General features: G+C 41.6%; 2 protein-coding genes across 36 annotated transcripts in view; one reads left to right on the top strand and one right to left on the bottom strand.

The window, feature by feature from the left end:
* The window catches only part of NUMB (NUMB endocytic adaptor protein), a 126,563-nt gene extending 109,139 nt beyond the window's left edge, over positions 1-17,424 (top strand). For 15 of the 26 annotated variants that reach the window (XM_065592992.1, XM_065592991.1, XM_005284579.4 and 12 more), the window contains 7 exons: positions 2,218-2,292; positions 3,218-3,358; positions 4,751-4,952; positions 7,195-7,497; positions 10,078-10,227; positions 11,152-11,304; positions 15,482-17,424. In XM_065592992.1, coding sequence (XP_065449064.1) covers positions 2,218-2,292; positions 3,218-3,358; positions 4,751-4,952; positions 7,195-7,497; positions 10,078-10,227; positions 11,152-11,304; positions 15,482-16,182 — 1,725 coding nt within the window. In that variant the 3' untranslated portion in view covers positions 16,183-17,424. The remainder of the gene's footprint in view (positions 1-2,217; positions 2,293-3,217; positions 3,359-4,750; positions 4,953-7,194; positions 7,498-10,077; positions 10,228-11,151; positions 11,305-15,481) is intronic. The other 11 variants (XM_065592998.1, XM_065592996.1, XM_065592995.1 and 8 more) reach the window with 1 other exon arrangement.
* PAPLN (papilin, proteoglycan like sulfated glycoprotein) overlaps positions 16,705-21,618 on the bottom strand; it is an 89,859-nt gene continuing 84,945 nt past the window's right edge. For all 10 annotated transcript variants that reach the window (XM_065592977.1, XM_065592978.1, XM_065592981.1 and 7 more), the window contains one exon: positions 16,705-21,427. In XM_065592977.1, the coding sequence (XP_065449049.1) occupies positions 21,267-21,427 (161 nt within the window). In that variant the 3' untranslated portion in view covers positions 16,705-21,266. The remainder of the gene's footprint in view (positions 21,428-21,618) is intronic.

Genomic DNA, 21,618 nt, shown 5'->3' with positions numbered 1-21,618 from the left:
TTTTTTCCTGACTTTTGTATTTGCTGAAACAAAGATATTGATTAACATTATGGATGGTTTAAAATAAACTGGCACCTGTTTTAACACAAGTCAAAGGAGACACATCTAGATTTGTGAAGAATTTTGAAGTTATGGAAGTTGTTGATTGAGAGCTGGGAGCACAGGCCCAAAGAGTGTGGCTATCCCATATTTACTGCCTTCTAAAACGAAGAATTTTAGAAATCACTTTATATATTGCAATATTTTCTGTTTGTTCAGCCTGGCTAATAACGTACCTTCTAAAACTGTGCCCCTTTCTATAGCTTTCTTCCCTAAAGTCCTCCTTTAAATGAATCTTCCTTGCAATTCAGTTCCAGGTATCATTATCAGTGTTTATCTTAATGTGCTGGTCTTCCCCTGTATCTCACGGATTCAGAAATCAGGACAGTCAGTTGCAGTTACAACAAACTGCAAAGTCCTCAATCCCACCCCTTCATCTTTCCTCTGATAACCTAACCACTGTGAGACCAGTGAAGGTTTACCACTCCAGCACACAATAAAATATCCTATCCATACACTGTAATTCTAAAATCAGTATTGCATAAATGGAACATTCATTGGCTTTAAATTGGGATGAATCATTGACTTCAGCAGTGCTCCAGTGCTTTGTGTATGAGGATAAGTAACTCATGGAAATGAGTGATGTAGCCATATAGAGGAACCATTTTAAAAACCGCAGTTCTTACACAGGAAGGCAACCAGAGATCACTCATTCATCCACACTGTGGCGAAGGGGTGATACCCAAAGGTCTCACCGAGACGTCCGTTTATAGTACGGACCGTTGTGGTGTGATGGAAGCCTAGTGTATAAAACAAACCAGGGAGAAGGGAAATTGTTTATCGGGCCTAGATGTGAAAAGGCTAGATAGGCAGGCGTGAAAACCTGAAGTATAGATACTTTTTACAGTCATGAGTAGGAAAATGCAATACTTTGGAAAATAATTTTTTTTCTAGCTGCATTTCTGCACAACAACCAGCAAAATGGTGTTTTTAACTGAAATGAAAAACTACTCCATCTCTGTCAAGTATCGGGGGTAGCCGTGTTAGTCTGTATCTACAAAAACAACAAGGAGTCTGGTGGCACCTTAAAGACTAACAGATTTATTTGGGCATAAGCTTTCTTGAGTAAAAACCTCACTTCTTCGGATGCATAGAACTCTATGCATCCGAAGAAGTGAGGTTTTTACTCACGAAAGCTTATGCCCAAATAAATCTGTTAGTCTTTAAGGTGCCACCAGACTCCTTGTTGTTTTTACTCCATCTCTGTGAGATGTCATTCTTTAAAAATTGTTTTATCTGATGATGGGTGTTATGCAATATTTTGCAATTTTCTCTTAAATGAAACAATTTAATATCCAAAAAATAAATGGCACTTTTAGCTTTTCAGGTTCTTCCTCTCAGCTTCACATGGATCTGTTGTTCTCCACTCACAGCAGGTAGAAGCTCCCACAGTCAAATTTTGGATGCTTGCCAAAGTGCTCCATAACAAATATTAACCTTTACATCTTGTAACACATTGCTCTCTAGACATATTAAACATTTTAATAAAGGTATATCCTACTTGCCTTGTGTCACTGCACGTTTAGTGCATAGCTACTAGCTGAAAAACATATTTAGCATTCATGCTAAGTGTAAGTATTATGCATTAAAGGTGCATAGCACTAATAACATTTTGCAGGTGATTCTAATACTATGATTTAAGGTGATGCCATGATTCTGCCACACGATTATTGGGGCAGAGGGCTAGGGTGGTGGAAAGATCAGGTAAGAATTCTTACATTGTTTAAACTTGTGCTATAGAAGCTACCTGTGGTGTAACTCCTTATGCATTAGTGTTATCTGACTTTAATTTTCTTGGTTGACCTTTTAAAATGGGTGAACAATTCAATCTTGAATTCTTTGCCTATAAATGAATGTATTAACCTGTCTTTAACTTCACTTGTTCTATTCCTTTCCCTTCCCCTGTCCCCCCTCATTTGCATTGTGTTTCTGAAAGACTGGCTTTGGCTTGGTTCTCTGAATGTTTTGCAGTTTGATTTGAGTATCTGGCTTTGGGCATCTCTACTGAACTTGGACTTCATCTGCACTTACTATTGTGGTTCTTGGAAAGCGGAAGTGGGTGTACAATCTGATAACATTGCTGTAATACTGTGTTTTTCTCTTTTCTTCCCTTGAAAGACTGGAAAGAAGGCAGTTAAGGCAGTCCTGTGGGTTTCGGCAGATGGACTCAGAGTTGTAGATGAGAAAACTAAGGTGAGACTTAGATTTTACATTGTATCAAAATGCCTCTAATCTTTGGTAGCCCTATTCTTTTTTGGACAAGTTCAGGTCTCTGAAAGAGAGGCCTACGTGCACGTGACCAGTTTAATTAATTATTCATTACTTAGTGAAAATAAACTGAAATTTTCAGTGAACCATTTGAAATGCAAATTTTTATTATCTTATTTTGCAGTGTGTCCTGTGCTCATCTGACTAAACATAGCAGTTAATGTGAGCCTGGAATCCTGTTTTTGTTTCATCTGCCAGGAAAGCACATTTTCCTAATCATTTCTATCCACATAGTACATGCAGAGTTCTCCTGACCCTGATGCCCTTTATGTACTAATAGAGATACATGAGAGATTAATGCAGGAATAGGCAACCTATGGCACGTGTGCCGAACGCAGCACGCAAGCTGATTTTCAGTGGCACTCACGTTGCTGGGGTCCTGGCCACCAGTCCGGGGGGCTCTGCATTTTAATTTAATTGTAAATTAAGCTTCTTAAACATTTTAAAAACCTTATTTATTTTACATACAACATTAGTTTAGTTATATATTATAGACTTCTAGAAAGAGACCTTCTAAAAATGTTAAAATGTATGACTGGCACGCGAAACCTTAAATTAGAGTGAATAAATGAAGGCTCGGCACACCACTTCTGAAAGGTTGCCGACCCCTGGATTAATGCATAAAGAAATTTATATTGATCAATCCAGACTACAGTGCATCTGAAGTTCCAGATAATTGTATCTTACGAGCAAGCTTCCAAAAATGCAGCAAGGGAGTTAAATAAAACGTATAGTAAGGAGAATCATGTCTCCCTGAGATTTAGGTAGGTAACATGGAAAATGACTTGTTTTTTTTAAGTAAGCACTTCTTTACACTCTTGTTTTTTGGGGGGGCGGGGGTTTCCTTTAGGATCTTATAGTTGATCAGACAATAGAGAAGGTTTCTTTCTGTGCTCCGGACCGGAATTTTGACAGGGCATTTTCTTATATCTGCCGAGATGGCACTACCCGGCGCTGGATATGCCACTGCTTCATGGCTGTAAAGGACACAGTAAGTTGAGTGCGAATGGGTCTGATTTAGCTTCTGCTGTGGCTAGAAGCAGGAAGCACCCCGCAGATTTTTTAAATCTATATGTAATAAAACTTAAATTTACCTAGAGAATATGCTCCAAAGGGTTTTTACCCTAAACCAAAGTATTGTATAACTATTTGAATGGTTGCAACTCTAATTCTTTGTTTGAATTGTTTGCTCCCTGATTTGTGGTAGCCTAGTCATCTTATGGAGAGAGATGGTACCCAGCACGGTGTATAAATGGAAGGCAGTCAGAACAGAACTACACATTTAAAAATAAAGACAGAAGATACTTGTATCTGAAAATGTATACAGCTGAAAACTGAAATAGAAATGACAGTCTCTGAGGTAAAAAAAATCTATAGAGGGTAATTAAATATAGACCTGGTGATAGTGTTTTGAGGCCTCTTGTGTGCAAACACACATAGAAGGCAAAGTCATTCTAATCCTCAGAATTAAAATTAAACTACATAAATTGTGATCATCTTTTGGCTTTTAAATATTAAAAGGAGATTGGGAAGCTGGTTACTTCTGTCACTACTTATAGGACAATAAGTTGTTGTTGGTTTTTTGTTTTTTTTTAATTCCAGACATCAGCAGTAATATTGGAGTTATCTTTTAGAAGGCTTGAAAGCTTTTTATACAATAATAAAATCACTTTGTGTGCCTACACCCAGGCCAGCCAAGGTCAGACTAGACTGAGTCATGAAGATTCTTCACATTTAACTGCTGTTGTGATGAACCTCCCTTCCTGGCCTCTCATTTTCTAAATAGGGGGATAAGATGTGGGGAAGCTCCCTTTTGTATCACAGTAGCCTTGTTCTTTGTTTAGTAAAGCTGGGGTCGTTATGGAACCATTGTAAATCTTAATCTTGAGAATATTACGGACAGCCATTTTTCAAAAAGTCTGCCTCTAAGTACTAGTTTAGGCCTGCAATCAGAGTCATTACAGGAACAAGTACTCAAGATTTGTGAGTCAGGGCCCTCTGAAAAATTTCTACCTCTGTAATAACAGTGACAACCTTTTGGTCTTGAGTGCTTGCTACTCCAAAAAATGGCTTTACAGAGTTCCTCTGAGCATAGTTGAACCCAAAGGCAAATTATTCCACTGGTATCTTAGTAGCAGTTGAACTAAATTGCATATCTGAAAATTTCTTACACTTTTCCAGCAATGGCTGTGTAGTAACAGAAGTGAGCCTTTGTACACAAAGGGTTAATTTAAACCCATGCAGTATGACTAGGCCTAGCAGTTATCTGAGGCTCCTTAATAAATTGCCTTCCCCAAGAAGAATCTAATCCCTGAGTAATACATGAAATACATGTATGTATGTTTGTGCCAGTTCCTATATGATGAAATGTCTTCTTGCACAGGGGGAACGGTTGAGTCATGCTGTGGGCTGTGCGTTTGCAGCATGCCTAGAGCGAAAGCAGAAACGAGAGAAGGAGTGTGGAGTGACTGCCACCTTTGATGCCAGCAGAACCACATTCACAAGAGAGGGATCATTCAGAGTCACTACAGCTACTGAACAAGCAGAAAGAGAGGAAATAATGAGACAGATACAGGATGCTAAAGGTAAAGGACTGCAAGTTGTGTGATTTTTTGCTTACCATGGACAATCTGTACAAGTGTGACTCATAGTCTATGCAGAGAATAAAGGATTAACTTCCTCACAAAATCCTACAGTTCTGGGCAAAACAAGGCTAATCACATGGTGCAGCACGCTTGTCATTCGCTGAACATTTAGTGTCAGCGTAAAGATATGAAATATGATCCCAGCTGCCTTCACTTCCCTACATGCCCCCTAGAAAATCACAAAGCACTGATCCATGTGTGAATGCAACTAGAAAAAGCTTCTACTTTGTGTTTGTTTTTTAGCAGGTTAAAAGGTGTCTTGTAGAGAGAAGATGGTAGGTCCCAGGATAAAGGGATTTACAATAAAAATGGTCCAGGAACTTTTAAAAAGCTTAAAAAAAAAATCAGTAAGGATAAAATATAAAATCCAGCAATTTTTGAAGAGTTTTAAACTCTGGCTTTACACCAAAAATATATATATCTTTCTGATTTTGATGACACTGTCCAGTTTACTGGAAAACTGATGGCTTTATACCCAAAGAGAAAATATTGGAGATGTAAAGTTATCCTTTGAGTCAGTTGCATTTGTCACCTTTTCTTCATTAGTCCGATGAATAAGTGATAATGGGGTTATATAGAGTTGCACAGTCAGAATGAGGGATCTGAAGTAAGGGTGTTAAAGATTCTAGAATGTTTTAGGTTTGTGTAAAGGTGGCTCCATCTTCAGACCCCATTTTTTTGTCAAATAAATAAACTATTAAATGAGTTGGGGCCTTCTGTATTTTCTAGTAGCCTAGTAATTATACAAAAAGTAGTATTCTTCATAGTTTATTTGACAATTCAGTAGAATGTTATCTCTAATAAAAACTCCCATAACAAGTTTCAGACGTCCACTCTGATCTTGCTAAACCTTAATCTTGATATATCTTGTAGTCTTCATCAGCCACCCATTATTCCCGACACATTAATTTTAAAACTTTACTAAATGAAGCTTTAACTCAGAAGTCAATGCAACTCCAGGGCATGAATCACAGAAAATACTGTCTCTAAGGTGTGAAATCTTTTTCAAGGAAGACTTATTAAAGTTTTTTCAGTTAAGTGAGCAGCATCCTGACTAGTTGTGGCTAATAGGAATTGAAGGGGCGGGACAGCCCAGTAAGTTCCTTCTTTTAATACCTACCACTTTGGAAATCTCCAGAGTAATGTTTGTCTTTCAGATCTCTATTTGTTCTGTTGATGTCTCTTGGATGAAATTTACTTTAAGAGATGCTTGGAAAGCAGCAGCACTCTACAGTTGGGAGGGTTCTGTGCGCATTGGTTTCTCTACTTAAATAGTGATTAATTCTCCTAAAAATTAATGACTTATTCCACAGCTAGAGAGGTACATTTTTATACCATATCAATTATGAGTTGCAGCACATCTAGTCTTCTAGTAAAGGGTGCCTCCTAGGCAGGAATTGTTATTGTAGTTGATATAGTATTGTCAATCTGATATGTGGACATTAGTTTGTAAGTGCATTCACTCGTGACCTAATCTGGGCTTAAACCTCTACATGTCCAAAACTAAGCTTGGTCCACTGCATCACCAGGAAGTAGGTTTCAAGTGACATAACTAATAATTAAGCATCTTTGCTCTTACTTTGAGCAGCATTTGGTGTAAATGTAACTAGTGACTGGCAGCTGCTCTGTCTGGAAAGGTAAATACAATCTGTCTCTTCATCATGGTCTGAGATAAACCAGAGCCTTTGGCTTTCTGGGACATGTAAACTTTTTAGTGATTTAATTGAATAAAAGTAACACTAACAATTCTGTCCATATGCTGTTCACCTCACAATTTTGCACGAATTTACAAAATAAGTATGGGGCTGTATTTTTAATCTCTCAAGTTTTTGTGTTTGGTTGGGGGTTTTTTGAGCCACAAGTAAAACTGAATTACTATTGGTTTAGGAACACCTGACATACCACCACCAAGCAGCTAAAAAGAAATATACATTTTACACAGCACCTGCATGGTCTTACTTAGTGTTAGATACAGGTGTTTGCAAACAGTTGCCAATGGTGAAATGAACAGCTGTAGAGAACTGATTTTTCTGTTGTAATTTTAACACTTTGATCAACAAAGGCAGTTTTAACTATAATTACAGCAAATTTATCCTCTGAAAACACACCAATACTTCTGACCCAGGAAAAGTGTTTAGCAGTGCTTCACTTTCCTAAACTTTTGTCCTGTTTCTTTTCACAGCTGAAACAGAAGTGAAAACAACAGCAGCTCCCAGTGCTACACCCAGCAATACTGCCCCATCTCCTGGCTCCCCAGCCTCTCCCACTGCTGACATCACTGCCTCTCTAGATAAAGAGATGAACCATCCCCATGTTATCCCTCGAAGGCATGCCCCTATAGAGCAACTTGCCAGGCAAGGCTCTTTCCGAGGTTTCCCTGCCCTTAGTCAAAAGATGTCCCCCTTTAAACGCCAGCTGTCGTTGCGAATAAATGAGCTGCCTTCAACAGTGCAAAGAAAGACAGACTTCCCCATGAAGAACTCAGGTAAAAGCAAGACTGTGTTCTACCACAGTGGTTCTCAACCAGGGGTCCGGGGGCCATGAGCAGGTTTCAGGGGTTCCGCCAAGCAAGGCCAGCATTAGACTCACTGAGGCTTAGGGCAGAATGCCGAAGTCCCACTGCATGGGGCTGAAGCTGAAGCCTGAGCATTGTAGCTTCGCAGGGGGCCCCTGCAGCATGGGGCCCCAGGCAGTTGCCCTGCTTGCTACCCCTTAACGCCAGCCCTGGCCTTTATATGCAGAAAAACAGTGGTTGTGACACAGGTGGCCCGTGGAGTTTTTATAGCATGCGGGGGCTCAGAAAGAAAAAGGTTGAGAACCCCTGTACCGTAACATTGTCCTTTGCAAGTGCAGAAGTCAAAAGCTTCCTTTCCCTGCATGCCTCTTACCTCCTGGTTTTAACCATGAAGTTAACTTGCTGAGTGCTGTTGAATGTACCAGTTCCTTCTTTCCACTTCACTTCAGATGGCCTGCCACTAACAAAAGTGTCATAGGTCAGAAGAACTATGTTGACAGGGAAGGGATTAGGGTTTCATATGTAAATCATCAGCAGAAGGTAAACTGACTTGTTCTTGGTGTTTGAGACTTCCAAGAAAAGCTCAGGAAGAGGTGTTGGTGAATTAGTAGATGGCGCTCTTCCCTCTGTCATTAAACCAAAGCCAAGTGTGATGGTAGGGGGCTCTGTACTAATAATGGCTTTTGAGATGTAAAACACTAAAAGTCTTGACCTCTTTTGATCATTAAAGATCCTGTGACCTTTTTCACAAGTGTTATCCTAGAGGTCCCTGTCAAATTCTGCCTCCCTAAATTCTTCTTCAGAACAGTTAAATGAGCTGCTTTTGCCTCCCCAACTAAAACAACTTTGTTTAGTATTAAGTGGTGCAAGTGGCTGTATTTCAGTAGTGTGTGGTGCCATGTCTAGAAAACTTTGAAGCTTTCGCACTAAATCATCCCAATACAAATGTAAGTAGTGACGATTATGCTACACACACACACACTCTCTCTCTCTCTCTCTCTCTCCCTCTCTCTCTCGAATCCCAGTAAGTAGGATATCCTGCTGCGTGTCTTATATTCTGATAGCCCCAGTTTAAAGATCTGAAACCTTAAAGTTAAGGAAAAAAATACCGAATAACGGCAAAAATAACAGGCAGTATTTACATGTCTTTATTCGTTCTTAATCTTTTCATCTTTACACTCTAATGTTAAAGCAGAAGTTGCCAAATAGTTTTACATCTGTTTAACATCTGGTAATGAACAACTTAGTACTAGCTAAATACATTCATGTTAAGAATTTATTCTATTACTGTCCCATTTTTGCAGTTGTCCTTTCCATTCAGTATCCGGTTAAATGGGTTCTGTGGGAGGTGTCCCGATAAAATACTGTCTTGATTAAGCATGTCCCGTTTAAGTGGCGTACACTCCATTCGCTTTTGCCCAGTCTTCCTGAATTTTTCATGTCACTTGTAATCTCTGCGCTTCTGTTGTTTTGCTTCCATTGCTTCCATGTACTGCTGAAGGGTGTGGGGCTGATATCCAGAGGCACTTTTGGAGAGCAGTACGAGTAGGAATATCTGGAAAATCTGACATTTCAGCACCATTTGCCAAAAATACCTCTCACTTTTTCCACACATGTACTGACACGGGGAAATGTGGTCAAGTCTAGTTATGGAATAGACATATAAAAGCTTAACTGTCATGGTTTTATTAAAGAAATATACAAAATTTAAGCTGACGGAGTAGTAAGGATGTGTGTGTAATCAAAGTGAGTGCCCATTATACATCAAGTGGGCCCATAACAAATGATGATACTGAATTATACTACATGAGCTGCAATGCCTCGGCAGTTTGAGAAAGTGTCAACCTCACTTTGTATTTCCTGGCTTTTAACTGTCACAGCTGTAACCCGATACAAGTAAGGAATTGTCAGTGGTGTTCCTTACAGCTTCACTTTCAGAAAAGCCCGTCCCACAAAATACCTTTTAGAGGGCAAAATATGTGATCATTTCCTGAATGGCAACTACACCTACTGCTACATCTTATTAGCCCCTGTGAGCAGCTGTCCTGCAGTTTGAAGCATATCATTTGAATAGTAATATCCATTTTACATCTTGAATCAGATGCCTTGTGAGCCATTGATATGTTGCGTAAGACAATATAGTGTACAACTGTCTTATGTCTGTAACAAAGCTGAGTAAGAACTTATTTTCTGAACTTCCTGGGACCAAAACCTGATACAATTACATGTTAAAAATGGATGGCCTGTCCTATCAACCAGGAGATAGGCTGTGAGAAACTCACTTCAAAACTGGAAACCAAATACTCCACTTTCTCTCAAGGATAAAACTCCCCAAATATGCTGGATATGGCTTTGTATTTCTACTGCCAAGTCTTCACCATGGATTGAGAGGGTGGTAAACCCAATCTACATATAAGGCTATCCAAGTCAACAGAAGGAATATCTTGTGAGATAAGGAACTTGGGCACATGTTTAACTGCTTTAATATTTACTTCATCTTTTCTGTATCCCTTAACTTTCCATGAGTAATGATCTGAGTTTAATTTTCAGTCCCTGAGATGGAAGGGGAAGTGGACAGCATTAGCTCCCTGTGCTCCCAGATTACTAATGCTTTCAGCTCACCGTCAGAGGACCCCTTCTCCTCTGCTCCTATGACAAAACCAACCACAGTAGTTGCACCACAGTCTCCTGCCTTTCAAGGTTTGTAACTTTTAAGCTTGCATGGACATGCTGGATGATGCTTGTATTTATGTAATGTTGCTTTCCAGTAGCATGCCATCACCGTAATGTCTCAGATTTCCTCTTGCACAACTATTATATCATCTTCTGTTTGAAGACACATTTTGCTTTATTCATCTCATGTGCATATAGCTGTTTCCTCTGTTTTGTTTTTAATCTCCCAAAAAAGATTCCTACACCATCCCCAAAATTGTATTATGTCCAGGGGTTGGAGGGAGAGAGAGACAATGGCTACCTTACTATTCTGGCTACTGAATTGCAGTGTGGTTTTAAATGTGGTGCTAGTGTATGCAAGTCTGATGCAGAGGGCCCCTCAAACTGGAGATCACAAATGAAGCATGCATATGACACCAAATCTCAATTTGTTCTAAAACATGGAGACATTTTAACATGAGGTGTGATGAGTGGGAATTATATAATTGTGTTACTGATTTTTAGTATATATGAAATCATGTGAATGGAATTGAGTATTATTATGGGAGAACTTCAATTTTTTTAAAGCACAGAGAAAACAAAAGCAGTTGCATTTGAGTGTTCTGTTGACTTTCATTCTGATTCTCTCTGCATACCTGCTTTTATTTCAGCCAGTTTGAAACAGCTTTATTCATAAAGCTAGCTTCTTATTTACTGATAGGATTTTAGAAAATCCACAGTCCAACTGTGTAGCTAACAGTTGATTTGGTACAATTAAAATAACTGGCTTTATAAAGTTTGAATGGGCTGTAAATTAGTCACTATTCCACGCTGAGCTAATTTACACAAGCTTTTGTCATGTGTGTTTGTAAAAGTGGTATATGTTTGGCAGGAATGACAAGGCCCTTTCCTCCAATCACCTGCACGCCTTGCATGAATTAACTGCAATGATGTTGTCTGCTCCCATTTTAGTTAATGGCACTGCATCTGCCTTCTGTGTGCTTGCTGTTAAACCATCCCAAGCTGCTGTAGCACCCACAGCTATGCCAGTTCGTGAAACCAATCCTTGGGCTCATGCCCCTGCTGCTCCTGCTGCTAATACTGGAGCTGCAGCCACATTCTCTGGTAAGATTGGGTATAGGTCCTCTGAGTTGTTTTGAGAACTTAGGTTCAAAAGTATGATTGAATCCCTGGGACAGCTACAAATTTGTCTCATTGAAGGAGTGGAAGGGACAGTGACAATAGCTGGAAGTAGTTTTTTTTCCCAAACGGTAGAGGGAAGCCTTGAACTGGATGGTTATGGGATGATAGGTTGTACTGTGAGTTTTGTCTTAGCACCTGATTTTCTTAAGTTGCCAAAAAGGCAAGTCATGGAAATTTAGAGCAAAGAAAATTCTGTGTTGTTTCTATACCTAAAATACCCTTTTTTTATTGGTGCTAATAAGGGGAGTTTTTATTTGGTGCTGATAGTCTTTAGTGGTCATGATCTGACCCTTTTGGAAACTAAAGCTGCCCCTGAGCAGTTGATCTGGCCCTCGACGTAGCCATGTCCTTGTATACATGGGAAAGGTTTTTTAGTATAAGCTATGGTGTGAATTTAAACCAATATAGCTATACCAGTATAACTACCCCACACGTGGACACTCCTGTTCCAGTGACTTTTTGATACAGCTTGCATTACTTGGGAAAGGGTTTAAGCTAAATGAAAAAGCCATCTTTATATCAGAGTAAATGTGTCTACATGGGATTGGAGGGTTGTTTTACCTGTAGAACTTTCCTAGTAGACAGGCCCTAAACTCCTGCTCAAATGTTTTCAACTATTTAGCATCACATCCAGCGATAGATTAACCACAGATCCTTGAATCCAGGCCCTGCACACCAACGGAGCTCATCTGTAATGACAGCAGTAGACTTCTGATCTGTGGATACCGTGTCTCCACTTATTTCGGCCAAAGTCGGAGAGCTCTGTCTCTTTGCTTGATTTCAGGGATTAGACAGTTAATAACTCATTGTTCAGAGATTCTCTTCTATTTCAGCAAAACACTAAGCAGCATTTGAACTATAGTACTGCCTCCTTGCCTTTCTGGTTCCCCTTTCCTTCATGGTTGGAAAGTTGGCATGGGGAGAGGAAGAAGGGGACCAGGGGAACTTGAGAAGGGAAGAAAGGAAGAACATGGGAGGAGGGAGAAATTGTATGGAATCTAAACTGTGTTGAGAAATGAGTTAAAAGTTGAACTGCCAGGGAAAATAAACTGAAATCTTGAGAATTGAACATTGCAGAAAAATTAGACAGAGGTTAACAGACTGAATTATGTGGGAAAAGAGTAAGGGAAGAGTGGAGATGAAGGAAGGGAGAGAAGGAAGAACAAAACAAGGGTGTCATAGTAAGTACAGTTTAACTATTTTATTGAATGTCGCAAATTGTTAAATACACATCCCAAAGGTTTTAGTGTATATATGCAATACAAAGAGTGTGTATCTTGTCTACTATTTTAAAAATACATTTGCAGTCCCACATTTAGGTAATGGAAAATGAGTTCCTTAGGAGGAGCCCTAAAGTGTTCCTAGTCGCATCAGATCCAATGAATTCCTAGTCCCATCAGATCCAACCTCCTGTAAAAATCCTAAAATCCATCAGGGCAAGGATATTCAAACAACAAACCCTCCCCCCGAGAACCCTCCACTAGATAATGGAATTTGTTACAAGTTCGGTTGTAGTAACTGGGGGACAGAGCATTTTGTCGCTAGGTCACAGATTCCAATCTGGCCTCAGTTATAATGCTAAAGTTTTCTTGATATCTAAAAACCTTGGCCCCGTGTGCAATTGCTGGTTGGTCTGAGTGGCCAGGATTTCTAGTAGGCAGGTTACCCGCACCCTTGTGGATTGTAAGTAGAAAGACCAAGGCTTGAATTGGCTATGCGACAGAACGACCATCTTTACCCAACTGGGATGGTTCCTCCCAGCTCAGGGCTAATAGGCAGTCGAGAGAATTCATATAGTTGCCCGTTATCCACATGTTCTGTTGATTAATAGGACTTTAGTCTCCAAGGCTTCCAATCTAGCACTATTCACAATTGCTTAAATAGTTTTGGGAACTGAGGGACAAGATAAAGAATAAGAAGTAGAGGAAAGAGATTTTGTGATCCTGCTAATTAAGTAAAAAAACCGAAGATACTGTTGCTACCACCATAGCTGCTACAGCTTGAATTCTAAGGCCTTATCTACACTACAAAGTTTTGTCGGTAAAAGCTGCCTTTTGCTGACAAAACGGGAGGTGTACGCACTGCAGAGCTACTTTTGGCAGCAAAATGCTGCTGTTTTGCTGACAAAACAAAACCACCTTGACAAGAGGCACAGGGCTTTTTGTGGCAAAGTTAAAGTGACAAAGCATCAGTGTAGACACTGTTGTTTGTTTTGTTGACATAACTGGCTTCCACCAGTATCCTACAATGCCTACCATGACCGCTTTGCTCACTGTTTTGCTGCCCTGCAGGCGTGTACCATCCCCCCCCAACCCCCATTTCAAAGGGGAAGTATCTGACTGCTGAGCGTGCTGCTCCGTTTGGGGAACAAAGAGCAAATCATTGGAATGCTCCTGTTCTGTCCTGCACTAGGAACACTGGGGCAGGCAGACTGCTGCTGGGGGTGGGGAGGGAGGGACTGCTTTGACATTCCTCAGCACAGAGATCTCGCAGCTAGATGTTTCCCCATGGCAGCTGAGGAGGCTGTGGGAGAACTCGGCGGGAATCATAGAACCATAGGCAGGCAGGCAGAATGGGCTACTTCGGAAGAGACTGCGGTGCTGAGCAGAGTCGGGGGCTGACGTGGGGAGGTGTCCCCCTTCCCCTGCCTCAGGATAGGTCTGTCAGCCTGCTGTCTTCCCCACTCCAGACACACTGTTCTCCTCTCCTTCCCCTCCCCTCCCCCCCACACACACACTTCAGGTGAAAAGTGGCTGGCGATCTAGAAGGATGCCCCTGGAATGATGGGATTGAGAAACCTGCATCGTGTGATGCTGTACCTGCCTAGGGTTACCATTTTTCAACACTGAAAAAAGAGGACACTCCACGGGGACCCAGGCCCCGCCCCAACTCCGCCCCTTCCACACCCCCATTCCAACCCCTTCCCCAAAGTCCCCACCCCAACTCCGCCCCCTCCCCTGAGCACCCTGCATTCCCCCTCCTCCCTCCCGCCCCCTGGGCTCTGGCTTCTGCTGCGCTGGGGAAGTTGCTTCGGCCCCCGCTGCGGTGGAGAGCAGCGGGAGCTGGGAAAGTTGGAGCCCGGGGAGGAGGCGGCTGCATGCTTGGATGCTGCCCGCCGCCTCTGTGCCTCGGCAGATCGCGGGAGTTGTGAGTTTTGCTGCAGCCACTCGCACTCGGGGTCCCCTTACCATGCCTCCCTATTTTCCCGGACATGTTCGGCTTTTTGGAAATTCCTCCCGGATGGGGATTTGAGGACCAAAAAGCCGGACGTGTCCGGGAAAATCCGGATGTATGGTAACCCTATACCTGTCCCATGAGGCATTGCAAACCCTTCCCAACACACCCTGTGGCCAGTTGCACAGTGGGATAGCTACCCTCAGTGCACTGCTCTCTGTGTCAATGCAAGAGCTGCTAGTGTGGAGGCACTCAGCCAACACAAGGAACTAGTGTGGACATGCAACAGCGGTTTTAATTAAAGCAGCATAACCTTTGCTGACAAAACTTTAGACAAGGCCTAAGAGTCCACCAGGCCTGACTGGCATGTTTAAAAGCTATTCGGCTCTGAACAGGGAAGTCTTAAATTGCCATTTCCTATACCAAAGTAGGAGCAAGTGGTAAGGGAAGGTAGTGCTACATTTTCCTGCTTGCCTCTCACCTTCCTTCTCTCCCCTGTGTTGGATAACCAACATCAGATCCCTACTGTAAAAGGATGCTTTGGTGCTGCCAGTGTCCCCTCCTGGATGGAGGTGATGGGAGTGCTAGTGGCAAATTTATTAGATAAAATCTCTTCTGGAACAAGAGAATTCTTCTCCTCCCTGCTCCCACCACCCCGAAGCCTTTCAGTTTGCCCAGGCCTACTTTCCAGTTCCTGAAGAGGTCAGTTTACACTTGCGTTGAACATAGTAGAGCAGCATATGTGGCCAGTTGGGTACAAAAATGTGCATGCAGAGATTGCAGCATCCTCACAAGCTGTGGGGGTTGAGAGCCTGGGGCTGCTTGTGAGTACACATCTTTGGAACCCTTTGACTAGCTTTGGTAAGGAGGTGAATGTAGCTGGCAAACTGACTTTTTAATGACTTCACCATGTTTTCCTTTCCAGGTACTGAATGGAGCACCTCCTCAGGTGCGACTTCACCAAGTCTCTTCCAGATGACTCACAGACGCACTCCCTCAGAGGCAGACCGCTGGTTGGAAGAGGTATCAAAGACTGTCAGAGCCCAGCAGCCACCACCAGCAGCCCCACAGCCATTAGTACAGCCTCCCCTTGCAGCTTCCAAGCCAGCAACACCTTTTCCAGGGAACACCTTTGTTGCACCTCAGCCAGTGCCAGTGGGTGTGGTACCGCCAATGCAGCCAGCATTTATGCCTGCTCAGCCATATGCTGTAGCAAATGGAATGACCTTTTCTGCTCCCAGTGTGCCTGTGGTTGGAATCACTCCTTCTCAGATGGTAGCCAATGTTTTTGGAACTGCAAGTCACACTCCAGCATCCCATCCCCATCAGTCACCTAGTCTTGTCAAACAGCAGACATTCCCCCAGTATGAAACCAACAATGCTACTGCCAGCCCCTTCTTCAAATCTCCTGCTCAGCACAATGGCTCCGCAGCTTTCAATGGAGTTGACAGTGGCAAATGGGCCACTGAGGACAAGCAGTTACAGCCTCCTGCATCTGCACACCAGGTAGATCCGTTTGAAGCACAGTGGGCAGCACTAGAAAGCAAGTCAAAGCAGCGCACTAACCCATCTCCAACTAACCCCTTCTCAAGTGATTTACAGAAGACGTTTGAGATTGAACTTTAAACAGTCCTGTGGCTCTGGGGTATTGTGTGCTAGGAGGGAGGGAGCAGAGGACTATTTCTAATCAGTACATTTTGATAAACCCAAAAGGTCCCTACAAATGAAGAGGGAGCAGTCATGGGGAGGAGAAACCTACGATGAACCTGTTATGCAGTTATTAAAAAGGAATCATGGAAACACCCCTTTCTGCACTCCCTCCCCCTTGGAAAACTAAATGGCAGAGGAAATGTAACAGATCAGAGGTGGGGGTTGGGCCCTGAAGCCCATTTGCTGGAACATCAAGAGATCTCGCATGATGAAAATCAAATGATCTACCTTTGTCTTTAGGATCTTTCTACTTTTCTGTGAATCGTGAACATTCCCCTGGAGGAAAGAGGAAGCAAAGTTTTCTAAGGTGGGGAAAGGAGTTGTCGGATGTACTAGGAGAGGGTGGAGTTGTCAGCTGCCCAGCAAAAGCTGTTTGTGGAAAAAGTTGAGCTTCCATTTTGAGTAACAGAGTGAATATTATATATATAAAGAATAAAATAAAGCCAAAATCTTTATTTTTTATGCATTTAGAATATTTTAAATAGTTCTGGCTATTAAAAGCTGTATGAGTTGTAAGTAATCTTGCCAAAGGTAAAAAGGGGTGGGATGTAAGAAATTGTACATAAGATTGATTTATCACTGATTCTTATTGTAAGTAATATGGGGGGAGGGAGGAGATGGGTCCCTAGCTTGTTCTTGTATCAGTTCATTTGTAAGTGGCATATTGCAACAACAATCATGAGTCATGACCAATAAAGTCACTATAGAGTAGTTTTAAATAAAAAAAAATTAAAGAACAGTATTGCCATGGTTTGAAAACCGTGGGGAAATTCTATTGTCTTTTTTAATGGAATCAAACTAAATATTCTATAGTATGTATATTTTCTTTCATGTATTGCTGCAGTTTCCTTGTCTTAATTCTATCAATTTTAACACTACTGTGATTTACTGTAACCATATCTACAATCTGGGGCTACCCAAGAACCCATTTTGTGTGTGTTCAATAGATTTGTTTTTCAACTTTTTGTTTGTTTGTGAAACCTTGTGATTAGGGCTGCAGCTGTTCCAAGTTCTGCCTCTGGTGACTTGTGAAATCCATCTCGTTTTAACTTTACTTTTAAACTTTGGCCTTACAAGCAAAAGTAAGTTATATATTTGTACTGATGATGATTTATAATCTGCTTTAACAGAAATAAATGTTGGTGGTAGAAACGGTTACATTTTGCAAAGTTTTCCTTGTTTTCATACTTTCTCCCTCTGCACACTTTCTTTGTATCGTATGCACTCAGTTCATACCCTTACTTGCCTGATAGGCTTAGAAGCCAAACAAAATATTAATTCTTTCAACAGCTAAATTCCTTTTCTCATATTTTCTACATACTATTAAAAGTGGTTACGTAGAGCTCTTGGACCAGATTTTTAAATGTGCTGGGCATCCAAGGTTCTCATTTACTTCATTTGAAGTTTTGAGTATTTTGAAAATCAGACTCATAGTATTTTTCACTGCCTGGTGAGATCCTTGATTTGCATCACGGATTCACATAGAGTAAATGTTTTAAGCTCTTATTTGCTTCCATGGTGTGGACTCAGCAGTGATGACACCCTTCTGTTCCATGGCAGTTATGTCCAAACTATTAGTCTTGCTGTGTCATTAACAGAATCAGAAAGAGAAGAGAAGGTGGTTTTTCTCTTAACCAATGTAAAGGCATGAAGATCCTGGCAGCCCTTGGAGAAGGCAATCAATCTCTGCTCTTACTAGTCTCCATTTTTTTCTGAGGTTCTTTATAGTCCACAAATCTGTAAGCTGCTGCCTATTCTATTAAGGTGAGTGGTGATGCAATCAGAGAGTTGGTGAATGTGCATAGCCTCTCTGCACTGGGAAAGCTAAGTATGAAACACAAGCCACGACAGTGGCTCATATTTCCCTTTCTAAAAAGTCCATCATTCTGCTGAATCCAATAATTTTGTACCTTGAATGATAAGAGAAGTTTAGTCTCAAACACTAAAGCCAGGTAAAGGGAATTTGCGCTTTTGTTTTTCCACTGAAATAAATTGGTACTTTCTGTGACTGCTACAACCTGGTGTGTCCCTGGGGTAAGACCCACCCTAGCTCTAGGCCATGTTCCTCAAGACTTCACTTTTTCTCTCTTTTTTTTTTAAACTTGCTAAGTCTGTTTATCATGTTATTTTAAAGTTGCATGGCTAAGCACTCAAGTCAGGCAGTGCTGAGTTTAAGATTGGACGTGCAACATTAACTCTGCCCCTTGCGTTGTCTAATACCATGAGCATACCATTCCTCAAACAGTGTGACAGCTTTTTCTGCAACATCAAATGCAAATGCTATCATGCATGTAACTTTTCATTCCGCTTGTAGATATCCACAATCAAGGGGAATACACCATTCAGATTTATCTGATACAGCTACACCTACCATTTGATGTCAGTCCAAGCAGAATATGATCTTCCTACAGTCCACTAACATTCTTCCCTGAACAGTGAACATATTTTACTTCATGATTTCTAGAAACAGCCCAAAAAAGTAAACAACCTGCTAGTTTGGTTACTATAAAATTAAAGCTTCAGCAAAATCTCAGACGTCTCAAATAGAGAATAAAATGGGTAGGGGAAAGGACATCTTCCTTCATTTTGTAAGGTGGTTGTATGTCTTTTTAAAACAGTGTGAAGTAACAACTGTATTTAGGAATCCATTTGAAAATAGCCAGAGTATAAAACTGTATTTGAAAAATCAAATCTGGACAGCTGCTTCCAAATATCTATACTGAAACTGACCATCATCCATCTTTATACAGTGAAGAGAAAGTATGATCAACTTAATGTAACTGACTCCACTTCATCAAAACTAGATGCAGTGACATCAGCTGCTTTAACCAGAAAAAAAGGCCTTTACTTCAAGTGGAACTTATCACCAATCCTGTGCTGCAGGAGCTGACCACTTACATGAGTGCTACAAACTTGTGTAACTTAACCAAAGGTTGACTCTTGCTAACATGTTTAACACTAAATGATAGAAATTGTTACACTGGTAAATCCTCCTCAGCTGAGCCTGGGGGAAGTGTGGTGATCAAGTTCTATCACTATAACTGTGTTTCATTCACTTTTTCTTTATATGTTTGCTTCAGGGCATTGCAATGGTAAATCAGACAGGGCGGGGCTAGCCTCTAGTGCTATTCTCCTCCTGCTGCTGGTGCTCTGTAGAGCACATGCACAGCCATCAGAGAGGAATCTTAATATTGAGAGCTTTAGGAACTGAATTTCACTAATTTATATTTCTCCACATGCTTTCTTGTTGATTGCAAACCAGCAATGTGCTTTACAGAGTTGAGTGAATTAAAGTGCTTAGCACTCCTGTGGGGCAGGTGGTATCCCTATGTCACTAATGGAGAAACTGAGGCAGAAAAGCGTTGGGATTTGCCTAACGTCACAGAACAAGGCTAGGAAGAGAACGCAGACTTCAATGCTGCCTTATACAGGAGCAAAGAAAGTCCTGTTACAGGAAAGGAGGCTAATTTTGCTTAGTACCCTGCATGGGAGGAGAAAAGGTGATAGATACACTACAGTCAAATTTTGCTCAACCTTGTTAAAGAGTAGAAAATACTCTTTCCTAGCAACTTATGGATTATTAGGTTAATTGACTAGTTTAGACCTCAGCATGTACACAGCACACATTCGCTACAACCCATATAGACAATTGAACTGACCAAAATCCAGTTTTATGCTAATAAAATGGTCTCCGCAGCACAGAGTATGGACAGCTGGATGGGAGGGAATAGCAGTGCCTCAGGGCCTAGCATAGAATCAAAGAGGAAATACCAAAGGTTGAGTAACACTGAGGAGGTTGGGCCTCTACACATGCTGGAATATACGGTGTAATGGTGTAGCTGACCAACTCACTCAAGTTACAGCAGGCACATTGGAACAAGCCAGTAACTCTCTAGAGGAAGCTTTAAACGTAATACACTAACATAGGAGGCAATAATTCTGTTTTGGGATCTTACCCTGTCTTGGCTTGAGCAAGGCACCTCAGAGTTTTCTTTCACAGTCCTGTGTATACATTTGATGGTGTCACCCTTTGCTGGTCACAGAATGATGAATGCTTCTGTTTTATTTACACTGTATGTGGCATTCCTTACCTGTAGGACCACACTGATGGAATGACTTCCTCCACAGCTCTGAGAAGGTGGAGTCCTAAAGGACATGTAGTCTCTTGGCAGTTAAGCAAGGACAGAGCTCTAAAGCACTGGTGAGTCAGTTGGCAGAAAGTAGTCTTTGCACTAAGCCCCAGCATGGTGCTGTGGTGTTGGATGAATTATAAAAACCAGGACCCTGCTTTTCTAAGTGCAGGGATGGTTAAAGCACAGGGACTTGGCCCACCTGAAATGCCCCTGTTGCTGTGAGCAGTTAAGTAATATGTTTCTTCCCAAAACTGGCCCTATTTTGGTGGAGACTGAAATGACCTGTGCCTAGAGTTCTGTTTGTAAAGTGTGTTAGGATGAAATAAATAGCCTTAGAGAAACATTGGAGGCTGTCATGGGATTGGAACACCATGTTTACATGCAATATGTTCTGTCCCCCTTCGGTGCCCACAGGCTTTTAGATAGAAACATTCCACCACCCTGTCTATGCAGCCTCACTGTTCAGGGCATTAGCTGGATGGTGGTTGTCTTTCTTCAAGTGGCTCGCAGATTTTGTTTTTAGGAAAGCTTTCTCTTGCTTGCATGAAGTCTCTCTCCCCCTCTCTTTCACACTGCCTGGTACTTTAGAGAAGCCTAACACGATTCTTTGGTTCTTAGCATTTCTTCTGTGAATGAAGGCAGGTGCTGTTACAGCAAAGCGTGTGTAAAAACAAGGGGCTGTGATGTGGTTGGGACAGTGGAGCTTCTGCTGCCTCTGAACAATTACACTGAGTAGCATTCATATATTGGCAAAACAGCCCACCTGAGCTCCTAGATTGTTTTGGGAGTAAAAAGGACAAAGTCCCTGTTCCTGTCCAGTAATCGTCATAGGCTGCCTTCTCTTGGGAGCTGGGCTAGAGCTGATTCTCATCCCTGGTGGCGAACAGGGTTGTCCTGGGGTTGGTACTGAGAACAGCTGGCACAGCAGAAGCTGGAGTAATACTCATTAGTGCAGAGCTGGGCCTGTAAGATCAGATCACAGTTGGCAAGGTGTGGCTGGTCAACACACTCGCTGGTCAGGTCCACAGCTGCAGCAAAACAAATGGCAGGAGGAGAGGGAGAGAGCATCAGTGCCTGTTTAGTGCCTCACATTAATAGCATAATTTCTGACAAACATTTATATTTCTAAATGCATAATTAGCCAAAGCTCAGTTGATCTGCCAGGACCTAGAGTCAGGATTTTATTTTTCTTAAGTACCTAGGAGAGAGCATGTTCCTG

This window comes from Chrysemys picta, chromosome 4, assembly GCF_011386835.1.
Source record: "Chrysemys picta bellii isolate R12L10 chromosome 4, ASM1138683v2, whole genome shotgun sequence".
Lineage (NCBI taxonomy): Eukaryota > Metazoa > Chordata > Testudines > Emydidae > Chrysemys > Chrysemys picta.
The sequence above is the reverse complement of the archived record's forward strand: the minus strand, read 5'-3'. Positions and strand labels throughout refer to the sequence as shown.